Below are 14,590 nucleotides of genomic sequence, written 5' to 3'. Positions count from 1 at the left end.
AAGAAAGTCACGTGGGTTAGTAGCAACATGAGGTTGGGTAAATTATTCATTTTTCCCTCTGCTTCTAAATCACACATTTAACATGTCCTCTCTTGTTTGTAGGAGCGCATTATCGAGCGTCTGAAGGAACAGAGGGATAGAGACGAGAGAGAGAAGAGCGAAGAACTGGAGAGCAATAAGAAAGAGCTGAAAGAGCTGAAAGAGAAAGTCAGTCTGCTGCAGGGAGATCTGTCCGATCGCGAGGTGAGCGCTTGTTTGCTTCAACTCACAAACTAATGCTTTATTAATGCCAGTATTGTAAGAAGTTGCACATTTGATGATTTTTTTTTATGATTTTCACCTGGTTGACAATGAAATGGGTGAAAAAAATCATCGATTTACGTTATAGCAGTGAGGCGAATCCTATCTAGAGAGCAAAATATTTTGATCTTGGACTCGATAGATAATGTGTTCTTTTAGAAAACCACCTTGTCTACAACATTATTTACTCTGTTGATGACCGTTAAACTACAATTTCATCTTGCAAACATACTTTGAGATTTGTGTAATCTGGTTGCATATTTGTGAACAAAAGTTTGGGTTTGCGGTGTAAATATTGTAGTCTTGAAACGTGGCCTGCACACTTAACTAAAATCCACAACTAAATCCTAAACGAAATCTCTTCTATCAGGAGAACTGTGAATAAACCCTTCCAATATGCAAGCGTACCACTTTTTTTCCTGTTGTATATTTGATGTTTCTGTAAGATTTGTAGATTATTGCGTTTGTAAATGAAAGTCATGTTACAGGTTTTTGTACTGTATGAGCAAACACGACCAACAAACAGCTCAGAGGTGGGCGTCCAGCTGACATCTTGAGCTATTTCACATTCATAATGCAATAAATTCGGATGGTGGTTTGGCATCATAACGCAGTAATCCTGTATAATGTGTCAGGTGCGGATTAAAGAGGTCGAAGTGGATCCCAGACAGCATTAGAAGCAACTTCCTTCAGATTGCACTATTGGATAAGGTGCTCAGTCAGGCTTGATAGAGACAGACTGATTCCACAGCCATCCGCACAATCCCAGAGGAGCTGTAGCGATGAGAACAGACATGCTGGACCCACAGCACTGTCAGTCGTGTGTGTGTGTGTTGTGTGTGTGTGTGTGTGACAAGAAGATAAATGGAGGATTCTAAATGTGAGGGAACGGCCCCTCCCAGAGAGCAAATGCTCATTTCTCTTTCTGTCTTCAACTCTGCTCTGTTGTTCAGGGGTTTTTTGTGCCTTTTTGCCTTCTATCCCTTTTCTCTTTCTTTATTCCTTTTGCACTTTCTTGTGTATTTTAGCTAGTGTCTCTCCAATGGCCTTTACGTCAGTGTGAAAGAAATGAAAATGTGGTTGTCCTTTAATGACCCTTATGTCGTTCCAAACCTGTATGACTTTTTTCTTTTCGTGGAAATGTAAAAAATAAAAATAATCTATTGGTCGTTGAAGATTTCGGAAAATTTTAAGCTTCACAAAGGACATAAGTGCACCATAAAATTTGTTCACAAAGGATTTTGCTTTTTTTAAAGCACATTTCCTCAATTCTCTATTTTATTTTTATTTTATTTTATTTTATTTTATTTTATTTTATTTTATTTTATTTTATTTTATTTTATTTTATTTTATTTTATTTTATTTTATTTTATTTTATTTTATTTTATTTTGAATAACGACTTCAGTTTTGGCTTCATATGGCTTCTGAAGATTTGGAATATAGCATATAGTTAATATAGACTACTTTATAACTTTTATGGTGCTTTCATAGTGCTTTTTTTGTCCTTTTTGAAGCATGAAAGCTTCACTCCCCATTTATTGTAATTGCATGGAAAGAGTGACCTGTACATTATTCAAAAATTCTCCATATGTGTTCAATGGAAGAAAAACAGTCATACGGCTCTGGAACGACGTGAGGGTGAGTAAGTGATGACCGAATGTTAATTTTTGGTTGAACTATCCCTCTAATGATGGAGTTTGCAGTGTGCACGTACACCAGCTTTCCTGCAGCTCTGTGTCTGTGGCTGTTTTATTATTCAGGTTATTCTTGTTTGCTGTGATCTCTGCATTCCTCTCCGCTGTCTGCCTCTAGAACATGGGCGATGCACATCCACACCACTAAACCACTTCCTGTCTCACCCTGTCGCTTCTTCCTCTCATCGGCATCTTTCTTTTCCCCTTTCCATTTCTCTTTGCTTCCAAAAGGCCGTATAAATTCTCATGAAATCATGCCCAACCCAAGTCACATTTCACACCACAATCAAAAAGAGAAATAAGAAATTATAGGTTGCAGAAATGAAATGACCCATATTTTGAGGATTAAGGTGTTTTGCGTTGCCATTATTTGAATGACCATTAACCACATTTCCCCACGAAATTCTTCTTACTCTAATTCAGATTAGTATATTTATTTTTTCTCCACTGTTTTAAAATGAACAATTACTGTAATACAATGACATTCTCAACCGTTCAAAAGTTTGGGGTCAGTACAGTACTCTATTTATAGAGTACTGTACAGTATGTCGAAGCGCTGCCCATTAGACTATTGACACTGACAATGTTTTTATTAAAATAAATTATTAAAATTAATCAAAACAAAGTAACAGTAAAAGCTATTACATGTTGTTGCAGAAAAATTCTATTTTAAATAAATGCTGTCAACAATATGCCTTGGTGAGCATAAGAGACTTAATCTTCAAAAACATTAAAAAAATCTTACCAGCCCCTTCTGAACGATAGTTTACATTCATATAAATTTTAACTTAAATCTTGATGTTGATTGAAAAAAGGTCATATGCATGAACTACTCATGAATAGTTTTAAAATGGTACATTTGTTTTTAATATATCATCTTTCTTTTCTTTTTCTTTTTCTTTTTTTGATTAAATGAGCATTGTGGTAAAAAATCTTACTGATCGTAAAAGTGGGCTTAATTGGTTTGTTGTAAAATATGATTTTAATAATATATATATTTTTTAATTTGTTGTGAAATATGCCCCAGAAATCATGAAGAGATTTCATGTCCATTTGCTGCACGTATCGCTCAGAGCGTCGGTGTCCTTGGATCTCGACTGCTGTCCTGAGCTGTATGTGGCAGCCTCCCATCGCTCTGCATCCTGTTATATCCCTCTCCTTGTTTTTCCTGCATTGTATTGTTCCTGAGCAGTGACCTCTTCGCTCCGAGCTCGTTCGGCCTCCCCTCCCGCACTCTAATCATAAAGTGTGGAGTCCAGCACATCCCATCATTCCCCTCTCCTGTTTTCTTTACCAACGCGAGAGAACGCGGCGCGGCAGTATGAACATTAAGTGTGTATTTTGGTCCGCGGACTCCAGTCGAGTGTGAAATTGTGGGGCTCTCCGACTGAAAGCGGAAACGGCAGGAAAGGCCTCATGGATGGAGGGCTGCAGTTTTAACAGCATGCCCGAGACTCGGCTTAAAAAAACAGAGAGCTGATGTACTGCATATGTGCAGAGCCCTGTACATAATAGCACACAATATTTGTGATATTACTATTGAGATGTAACCGCTACTGTTACACAAAATCATTCTCCTGTTTCATATTTTATGGCATTATTCCTCATAAAACCCTGTGTTGTTAAAGGAAGTTCACCCAAGGTTGGAGCTTTCGTCCTTTAAAAAAGCAATACGACGGCACCATAAAAGTATCGTAAAGTGGTCCGTATAACTCTATAAATTCAAAAGCCCTATATTCAAGCGCTATATTCAAAACCCTTCTGAATCTGTATGATTGCTTTGGGTTAGAAACCGACTGAAATTGAAGTTTCCTGATAATCTGAGTCAGTGAGCTGAACTCTGAAACTGGATCTCATTCATGAACGAATCATTTTGACTGGTTTTGTGAACTTGATCAAAAGATTCAATGCAAATATTTGACTCAAAATAATGATTCGTTCATGAACTAATGTATGACCCCACAAGATTCAGAATATATCGTATGAAACATATGAGCCACTTTTATGATGCTTTTGCATCCTTTTGTAAGCTGGCAAGCTCAAATCTCCATTTATTACACTATTACACTGAAGAAAAACAATGATACCGCTTTGAAATGATATGAGGGCGAGTAAGAATTGTCATATTTGGGTGATCTGTCCCTTTTTTTATTTCAAATATTTCCGGATTAGGTCCAGTTTATTTGATCTCATCTGTTCTGATTTAATTAAATCCTTTTGATTGCATGTTAGTATACAAATGTGTGTTTCGAAAAGAAAAAACTGTCACATGGCAATTTGTCTTGGCTCTTCGTGGTTACTGCTGTTGAAATTGGCTCGAAACGGTAAATATTTACATGTGTTTGTGCTCAGGTTGTTCCAGTGCAATCAGGGACTGTGGAATGACGTTGGCAAAGTCGTCTCCTGCTTCTCATTAGCTTTTTCTCCCCCCAAACCTGATCGTCTCCATTCAGAGGTAGATTGTTCAATAAGTGCTCTCTGATTTAACCTTCCTTTCCCTCGCCCTCAGGCCTCTGTATTGGACCTGAAGGAGCACGCCTCGTCCCTGGCCTCCTCTGGACTGAAGAAGGACTCCAAGCTGAAGAGTCTTGAAATCGCTCTTGAGCAGAAGAAAGAGGAATGCACCAAACTTGAGAATCAGCTCAAGAAGGTGAGCCAGACACTTGGATGGAATTGAAGCATCACAGCTAGCAAATACAGCGAGTCTCATCAGCTAAGCAGCCATGAGCGCGTAACAAGCCATTGCGGTGACTGGCACGTCGTTAGCGCTACTCTGACAACACTTAAAACAATGACAATGAGCTGAATGTTTGCCCAAGTGCACTTTATCAGTGGAGCTTTTCTCCGTCGAGTGCTGTAGGGAAGATATTAGCTCAGTTTCAGACCCTAGCTAGCAGCCTCGCTGTCCATGGTCAACAAAGACCGCTACCTTCAACGACAGCATTCTTAATGAACCAGAATATTGTACTTGACTGATTTTTAACACTCTAACAGAGCAGTTATGTTATTAGTCACTCAAATGCAAGTGCGAAAAGATACTCAAGAAATGCTGATTGTTAGCATTTTGCTAAGATAGTATGCACAGCACATACAAATACTGTGTGAATCAGTCTAGTTTTATTTAGAGAGAACATTTTTTCTATCAATGCTTTAAAGTAATGAATTTTACATTTACATGGTGCTTAGCACCTTAGCATTTGGAGAAAGAGTTTTGACAAGGATATATGTGATGGCTTAAATTCTGGCCAACATGTGGTATCATCATTTTGATACTTAAAATGTTGCCCAGCTAGACAGCTCTCTTGATTTCAGAACAAAGCTGTTTATTGAATTTAAATAGCTTTAATTGGAAATAATTCTAGAGCGATTTTGGTGATTTTGTAGGGGAGTGCTTCTCTATAAAACAATCATTTTAAAAATCTGAACAATTACTTTTTACTCTGAAGACTTTTTAGTCTGAACCATCCTTTTAGAGGTAAAAAAGTTAGATTTTTTTTTTAGTGAAGGGAGTTTAAAAAAAAGTCTTTCCACTGTTATCATATGCTTCATTTCCACTGTTTTGACCATTTCAATAGGATTATAAAAGGATTTTTATCAAACAATATTCTGTTTAATAAATGCAAAAATACTGTTGTACTATACATTTAAAAAAAAGATGATTTAATTTACTTTTATAGTACACTGTAAAATTACAATAATATTTATGTCTTAAGCCCTATTCGGACGAGACTAGTTTTAATTAGAGAAATTCATGCTTCATAGGCGTGTTTCTTGATTTCAATCCTGTCTGATAAAAAAAATTCAAGGGCAAATTATCTACTGTTTTTCGGCAAACTCAACGGTCCTCTGAGAAATCGAATCCTGTGTGAATACGAATGTCTGTGATTGCTGATATTGTATTATACTAACGCTTCTCCTCATGTGTTTTTTGACCTACCTGAGCTACCGTTTGCTCACCAATCTTTTGCGTGCTTTCATTTAATTTCAATATGGTTGTTATCAGACGAAAAAATTGTATTTATAAAATGAATAAATAGAGCCAAATCGCTAAAAATGCGAGGACTGCACATTTTAATCTCAATGTCAGGTCTAGATGTCTCTGCTCACTTATGTGGGTTTATTATTAACAGCCACTTCTGTAAACTTTATTTAAATAGGGTTTTAATAATAAAAGAAAGTTATATCAATAAATAATTATTTAATAAACATACGTCATACGTGATGCACGCAAGCACAGCAGAATGACCTTCTGTAACGCCCACATCTAGAAAACACACACTCCCACCTCTGCAATAAATGTTAGTCCAGTCCGAATCTGTACTTGAAACATTGTTTAGAAAACTATTATTTCTTCATTTCTTAATGTTAAACCATCAAGCTTTTATTTTGGCAGTTTTTCGGCAAATAATTATGCGCTGTGTGTTTCAGAGTGAAGTGCAGCACTGTGTTCCTTTACACATTTGCAGCCCATGATAGTGCTTTGTCAGTGTCTCAGAGTGGCTTGATTTACAGTAAATGAACCAATCCGCTCCGAGATACTGAAAAACACTGGATCATATTATGATATATCATGCAGCCCTATTCCCAATGATCTCAAGTCTCTTCTATTTGTAGCTCATGCTTTCTCAATCCACCATAAGTGATGTTTTGACACCACTTCTTACTCCAGCCATGTCTGTGACTTCTCTCCTCATCGCCATGTTTTCATCCCCTCTAATTCTCTTTTCTGTAATTTTATCTCTTGTTCTTGCCTCTTTGTCATCTTAACCTCCTGTTTTTTTAACCAGATCAGATATTTCTCAAGTTTTTTCCTATAAAATATTTTGTCATCGCTCTGTGTATCACCCAATTCTGTTTCTTCCCCAACCCCTCTGTGTTTTTCTTTCTTTCTTTCCGAAAGCGCTCTGAGCTCATGTCAGGCCATCCCTTCAATCTTGTAAGTGCATCTTGGTGTGAAAAGCCTCCCTTAGCAGTGCCAGTGTCTCTGTGTGTGTGTAACTAATAAATGTGTGAGTGGAGCTTTGCTTGCATGAGCTTGAGGCTTATCTCAAGTTTAGTTTTGTGTGTATGTGAGATAGAGAGGATATGTTAGGGGGCTGGCGGAGTCTCTGAGTGTTCTGAGATTTGCTTGCATGAGATCTTTTCTTATCTAAAGCTTGAGAGTGATGGTCTTGTGTGGTTTGACGTTGCTTCGCAGCAGAGCTTGGATTTAGTGCTCGTAGTGTTCGTAAGCTGATATGTGTCGCGTTGAGCTGTGTCAGCATGGTGTGCACGTGCCTCTACAAATGCTACATTTCTACAAGTCCCCGATCCTTTTTAGCGTTAGCATAGTTTTATTAAAGGGATAGTTTTCAACTCAAAAATGAACATTTGTCATCATTTGCTTGCTGTCTTGTCGTTCCAAACCAGTATGCCAAACAAAACAACATTTTTGTTATGCATGGAACATGCGCAATAAAAAATTTTTTAGATGATGATGATTACTATTATTTTTATTACCACCAATATTATTATTATTATTAGTAGTAGTAGTAGTAGAAGTAGTGTTTTTACCTCCTCAAGCAAAGAATGAATCTCAAATGGCGCTTGGTGTAATTGACATCTTGGTGCTCCAAATATGAGTTTGCTAATGCTTGAATGAGATTTGGGAGCTATTAAGGGGAAGATGATTCGATTTTCAAAGAATAAAACTTTTTTCAGTCAATCTGTTGGAGTTTTTCTGGGAGCTTGACAGAATGTAGACAAAAATTTGTTGGAAAAGAGCAGCATGAACACTCTTTAAAATTTCTCTTTTGAGTTTCACGGAAGAAAGTCATGGAACAACATGACCGAGTAAATGATGACAGCTTGAAATTTTCGAGTTAAATCCCCATTAAATATGCATAAGCTTTAGTGTTTATAGTCTGTGTGCTTCTGTGCAATTGTGGTGGTTAGTTTATCAGACTGCGGTGTACATTAAGTTCTGGATGGTGACGTTGATCTCTCATATGAACCGATCACCTTCATGCGTATATTCAGAGCTCTTCGCGTGGCTTGATGAGAAGATCTGGGTCCCATCGTCCATTCCAAGAGTAATGAAATCTCTGGCAGCATGTGTGTGTCTGTGTTCGCACAGGGTCTCATATAAAAGCAGTGCAAGTGAAAACCCGCTGACAGCTCGGTGGGCGTCTGCTGTGATTGGATGAGACAGAAAGGGGGCGGAGGACTCAACTGTCCCTGCGTGACCGCCAGGAGTGTACATGGATTAAGGTGTCAGCGAGGCTCATGAAATGAGAACAGACATGCCACCAAGACATCCAACAGTGTACATTACACAAACCAGCCAAGAGTCCCCCAATGCACTTCCTCAACTACTTCATATGGAGGCACATCAAAACTCTTTTATATCCCCTGCTGCACACACACATTCATATCATTCAGCAACGAGATGTTTTCTCACAAGAACATTTATAGGTCAAGAAAGTCAGCGTAAATGCATAAAAAAACACTGCAAATGTGTGCTGTTTTCACACAGCCGCTCTGTTATTTTGCCCAGCCAAACAGGCACAGGCACAAACACATTATTAAACAACATTATTAAACCGCATTTCCCACAATCCCCCCGTTTTGCGCTGGGACACTGGCTGTTCCTCTGAAAGATGGTGCCATATGGATTGACCGCTCTGGAGTTCCAATACTAACACACTGCACAGAGCTTACAAGCAGACACAGTGTCCCTTACAGCCCACAAATAACTATACAAATGCTAGTTATTTCCTACCCAGTCTGTCTGTCTCGCTGTGACTGTTTTTGTCCATTTCTCTGTTTTTTCGAAAGGACACAGCTGTGTCCGTATTGTGAACGAGTTTGTCTGTGGTCCTGAACACATGCTTTTCTTATGTGATCAGATGAATAGTCATGTGCCACATTCAAACCTATCAAGTATACTTTGATTTGGACTAAAAAAAAAAAAAAATATCATATTTTTGCGATTTATATAAACTGTTATCTTACATAAATTAAATTAGCCTTGCATGAAAAGCAGAAACGGTTTAAAAACATCAATATCTATATTCCTCAAATTTTTTGATATATCCGAGAACAAAAGTATGTTTAACAATTAAAATCATGCAGCAAAGTCAATGTTTTGACATAATCTACAAGTAAATGATCTATTGTCATATATTTACACACACTTTCTTTTGGTGCTGACTGCTTTTGTCAAACTTTACCATTCCCAGTTACTTTAGGTAGAAAATGATAAAAAAATTTCCCCTTCCATTTATGGAAAATATAGGTTTATCAATCACTTCAAACCAGAATTTGGTCCGAAACTACATGCTACTAGTATGCATGTTATTTATTATATTATATTATATTATATTATATTATATTATATTATATTATATTATATTATATTATATTATATTATATTATATTATTACTTTTATTTATTTTTACTAAATTTATTTTCTGGGAAATTAAAGTCACAGTTTGTTTTTCCTTTTTGGTCTTAAACTGTATTTATACCCCGAATTTTAGTAACTGGTTTGAAAAAATTGTAAACCTCCATTTACAGAAAAATGAATAGAAAATAAACAGCTCAAATAGTTATATATTTAGTTATATATAATTACATCTTTTACATCATTTAATAGTTGTAAACCCTATTCATGGAACATGCCTTGTACTCACAGATTTATTTTGCTCCGCCCTCTTTCTGACACTTTCTTGATGCTAATTGTACATTACGTGTCTGTATCGTGTTTTCGTATACAAACTTTAATTTCTTTGCCAGACTTGCCCTTTTACACGCACGTAAAAGCCCTTGTGTGCAGCAACCGGTCCGTCCATACATGACAAGCTCTTGGCGGTCAGAGTGGAAACCTACTCAACCTCAGGTCGAGACTTTAATAAAGCTAATTAGCGGGGCCTAAACGTCACCTTCAAATATTATCCTCAATAAACCAGAACAGTCCTCTTTCACCCAGTGCCAGTCTAAAGAGACCTCTGAGGCCAGACACTTAGCTGTATTTTTAACCAGCATGACACAGTAAGGATTTACTTTATTTAGTTACTTTTTTTTGTGCCTGCTTGTTATATAAACATTCTGGATAGATTCAAGCTATCTTTGAATGTCTTCTGCATTCAGACTTGGTCCGTACACACATGCATGTAGTCATGGTGTAAATGACTCGCCTTGTAAAGCCTGCACTGTTTTAGGTTTTTTTTGCAGCAGGAAGACACCTGTGTCCTTTTAGAGGACTTTTATGAAAGAAACATTACGGCTGACTCCTTTAATTGTCAGGGGGAAGTGAATTGATTTACTTTTCATTAGATGAGGCCCTTGACCCGGCACTTTAGACGGCCGTAATGTCACTAATTATTTTGATGACTTCAGCATGATTGTGTTTCCATGTGTACACACACACACACACACACACACACACACACACACTGTAATGAGGTCGTATCCTGTTGTGATGTAATGGGGGACCTTACACAGAGCCTCCAGGTGTGAGTTGGGTGTCTTAGACCTCAAAACAACACACAGACACACATGTACCGGTGACAGTGTCTAGGCCATGCTTGACCGCTGATAGCTTGTCTCTACTCAACCATGGAGAGTTGAAGTCAGGGCAGCATCTAGGCTTCTTGTCCATTCACAGCACAGACCCATGTAAAACCCAAAGTTTGTGAAAAGATACAGTGGAGGATACCAGTTTACAGTTTAAACTGGTTTGAGAATTTGAGGTGTAAGGCCTATTTACACCAAATCCAATGTGGTTAAATGATAAATTATCAAATATTTGCAAACAGTTTTTCACAGACAATACTGTTTAATATTTAATTTAATGTAATATTATGAATAAATATTTGAATAAATAAAAAATCCAGACTTTGTTATTGTTGCCCCCTGAAACTCAATCTTTGGTCCGTACAGGCTCAGTCAGTTGCGGTTGAGGCTCAGGTAAATGCAGGACTATCGGAGCGCATTGCCACACTCGAGCAGGAGGTGGCGCGTTACAAGGAGGATGCTGGGAAGGCACAGACCGAGGTGGACCGGCTCCTGGAAATCCTCAGAGAGATGGAGAATGAGAAGAATGACAAGGATCACAAGATCAACGAGCTAGAGAGGTACACACACACACACACACACACACACACTAGTTTATAAGACAACAAAGACATCTGTTGATTTTATGTACAGTTGCTACCGTCTGTCCCAAACCCTTTATAATATGAACGTGGTTCATTTCATTTCTGAATGTTTTACATACTGAAGATGTCTCCAGATTTTGGGGTGGGGGGAATAAAACCCCCAATTGTTGGATTCTCTACTTGTCACCCTCTTACTCTATTTGTGTCAGTTTTACCAGGTTGTTTGTTATGCATGTGATCTTTCAGTTGCATGTTCAGTTTAGTGTGTTTAGCCCAATATTTTACTATTCATTCTTTCGTTTTTGCAACTTTATTTTCCATTTTCCATTCTCCATCTGCCAATGAAGCCTTTTTTTCTCGTATTGCCACCGCAGGATTTTGCGATAGCATGCCAAAATAAAAGTAAAGCAAGCCTTTCTACAGTATTGGTAGTACTGAGTGCACCAATTGTGAAATTTTCTCTTGTATTGGGTATTGACAGCCACCATTTGGGCATTGTGAAAACCCTAGTATACATGTGTATATTGCCACTGACAGATAGGTGACCACACCAATCCAAAATAGTGCACTTGATGTTGATTTGTGCTCTTGTTGCCTTGGTTTATGTCCTTGAAGTCCATAAGGCATCCCATTTGTCATTGTATAGTTCAATTGGGTGCACATAGGTAGCCAGTATTGCCCCTCAACTTGCCTTTTTACTTTTGGAGAACCGCCAAGACCGCAAGATCTGTATGGCACAAGGATGAAGATGAGGGTGTCAATGTTGTTCCTTGTCTTCCTCACTTTTCAGTTTGTGTTCTCTGTTAGCTTTCCTTCTCACCCACTCAGTCATCTCTTATCCTCCGTTTATTTAGGCGTCAGACCAGGAATGAGTTGCAGGAGATTTGGAGAGCAACTTCAGCAATAGCATTATGGGATGTTGGCATTGTCATTAAGCGTGTCTAGTAGATCCATAGCAGTCATAGACTGTAGATTTAGTTCCAATCCCCAACACGTTGCTCTGATCCCAAAGTATGTTCTGTGTCCGTAGACATGGAGAATAAAGTGATTAAGCTACAAAGAGCTCCATAAATGAACACTTTATGAATTGCACATCTTCAACTGCATGTCTGCTCCTCCCGGAGCGTTTTTCTAGACATTTTGCACTGTAAACATCTGTGTTTTTGGCCTGTGTAATTGGACTAATTAATGAGAGGCAAATATAGACCTTTTCACATCTTCACAGCTCTTATTAATAAATAAAGATAATGAATAATTGAAGTAGAGCTGGAGTGTAAACAGACAAGAATGTGAGGGAGAGTCTGGCCCTGCAGTAAAGAGTCGTGGAGGTCACGGATGTGGATTTTGTGCATTGACAGTCGTGTACTACTCCCTTTCACCCTCCATCAGGCCTTTCAAAGCTGTTGTCCGAGACCGTTCCCAAGCACCAGCGTCTACAAAAAGCCCTGTTTTAGCCTGACAGGGACATTTATTTGCACTGAGGCTCTCGCTGTTGAATACTAGAAGTGTTTTTGGTGGCTTTCTGTTGTTTCATAAATATTAATCTGACTTGCGTTGAATGTCTCACGCTTTACAGATCTGCGTTAGGAGAGGATTAGACTAAAACAAACTCCATATGCTTGGCTCGATGCATCATTCATGTCAACCGAGAGAAGATTTCTGAAATAAACACCAGCCGCAGTTGCTAACCGTGGCGCTCCCAGCTAATTACCGCTCAGAGTCAGGTTATGCTCTCGAAACACACCGGGGAGTTCGGTTCTCAAAAACCTCCCATTGTTCTTTCTGTGTCTTAGTTTTCTGGCACTCTAGAGTTTGACTGTTGATGTGGTTTTGACGGAGAGTTATTCAGACAGATCCTCTTCTGTTAGCGCTTGCGTCTTTAATCAAGATGCGAATGGCAGGTAGAAGCGGTGAGTTCTGTTCAGAGTGAGTCAGGATTACCTTTCTCACTCAGAGATGGAGAAGCCAAAGCTCCTCTTGTTGCAGATCAGTGGTGCGGAGGCAGGTCTTGTTCGAAAATGCCTTCAAAGTCACCGAAAAATGGCAGAGGCTGAATTGGGGCATTGGGGTATTTATTTCATAAATTCGGCAGCAGTAAATTTGCCAGTAATTATGGAGGATTGTAAGGCTCACTGTTCTCAAGAGGGAGCTAAAATTGGAGGGTGAGTCTGAAGAGACGTGTAACAAAGAAATAGAGGTGAAACACATGGGGGGGGGGAGCACAACAGAAGCACTATTTATATATACTGTAAGCTTATTCTCATGTTTTTTAAATGTGTGTTTTTTATGTTTATATGTGTTTTATAAGCTCCGTTTATATGTTTTGTCACATCGTTTGGGGGCTTTTCTCTGGAAATTTTGATATCAGGTTAATGGTGAATTATTAGATTATTTTGCATAATCCATTTTAAATCAAATCACATCCTTACTAAAGATGCATATGGTTTTTATTGACTTATATGGCCTTTAAATGTTTTCTTTAAACTGAGTAGCATGTGAGATTGCATGTCACATTGTCAGGTGCTTTTTTTGTTTTTTTGTTTTTTGTTCAGTATGCGTGTATCAGAAGTCTACATGTGAAGGATCATGTACTTTTAACTCTTTTGTCTTGCCCAGCTTTCCAAGTTAACCCAGCTCACTCTGTGTGTATTTCACCTCTATTTCTCTCTTTCTTCCTCTTCGTTTCTTTTCACTGGAATGCTGTCTACATCCCAGTCTGGCTTCAAGGTCAGTATGCCTACTTTCCTTGCTTGCACTTCTTTTGTACTGCAAATCAACTTCTTTACGTTGTACACACACAAACTATGTGCTGCTTTAACAGGGCCCACTCTGTAAATCATTTTAAGGATGGTTCGAAGGATCTGGGACTTATGTTATTGAGGGGCCGTTGGGGGGGAAAACTATATCCGCTAGATGGGGGTAAAATAATTCAGTGGTTGATTGTGGTGTGGTGGTGCCCTTGGGCGATGCACTTAACCCCAATTTGCTCTTGGTGCCTCCATCACTCCCCTTGGACTTGCTTCTAAAGTTTCTGTGGAAAAACTGAAATTGCTCTGACCTGAATTGATTAAAGGTTCAAAAGAAGGAATGAGGAAACCTGGGAAGGTCAAGCAGGCACTACAAACAGAAGAGCTTGCCTTATTAATGCATGCCAGCTTACCTGTGAGGTCTGCTGAGATGGAGTTCAGAAGAAAAGAACGACTCGCCAGAGCTTCTGCTGATAGAAAGGATGTGGGAACAGAACGAGGGAGAGTCCTTGCAGAACTTCTAATTGGAGCGTAAAGAATCTCCATCAGTCATTTTCTCCCACGTGGTGTTGAAAAGCTTGCCTCTTCTGCCAGCGCGCCGTCAATACGGACCCGTCCCTCTACAGCTGGGATCTTGGCGTTCGTCTTGTTTATCGTGGTTATTATTTGCATCTCTTTTTAGTTTGGTCTGGAACAGAGACTTGTCA

At 38.7% G+C, this 14,590-nt stretch overlaps 1 protein-coding gene across 7 annotated transcripts in view; it reads left to right on the top strand.

Moving 5' to 3' along the window:
- The window catches only part of erc1b (ELKS/RAB6-interacting/CAST family member 1b), a 201,136-nt gene that overhangs the window by 56,327 nt on the left and 130,219 nt on the right, over positions 1-14,590 (top strand). For 2 of the 7 annotated variants that reach the window (XM_084112707.1, XM_084112705.1), the window contains 5 exons: positions 103-243; positions 4,505-4,645; positions 6,896-6,931; positions 10,919-11,112; positions 13,852-13,863. In XM_084112707.1, coding sequence (XP_083968833.1) covers positions 103-243; positions 4,505-4,645; positions 6,896-6,931; positions 10,919-11,112; positions 13,852-13,863 — 524 coding nt within the window. The remainder of the gene's footprint in view (positions 1-102; positions 244-4,504; positions 4,646-6,895; positions 6,932-10,918; positions 11,113-13,851; positions 13,864-14,590) is intronic. The other 5 variants (XM_084112708.1, XM_084112711.1, XM_084112709.1 and 2 more) reach the window with 3 other exon arrangements.

The sequence above is a fragment of the Abramis brama genome (genome assembly GCF_963993115.1).
Source record: "Abramis brama genome assembly, chromosome: 4".
NCBI classification, from domain to species: domain Eukaryota; kingdom Metazoa; phylum Chordata; class Actinopteri; order Cypriniformes; family Leuciscidae; genus Abramis; species Abramis brama.
This window is presented reverse-complemented; position numbering and strand designations above follow the sequence as displayed.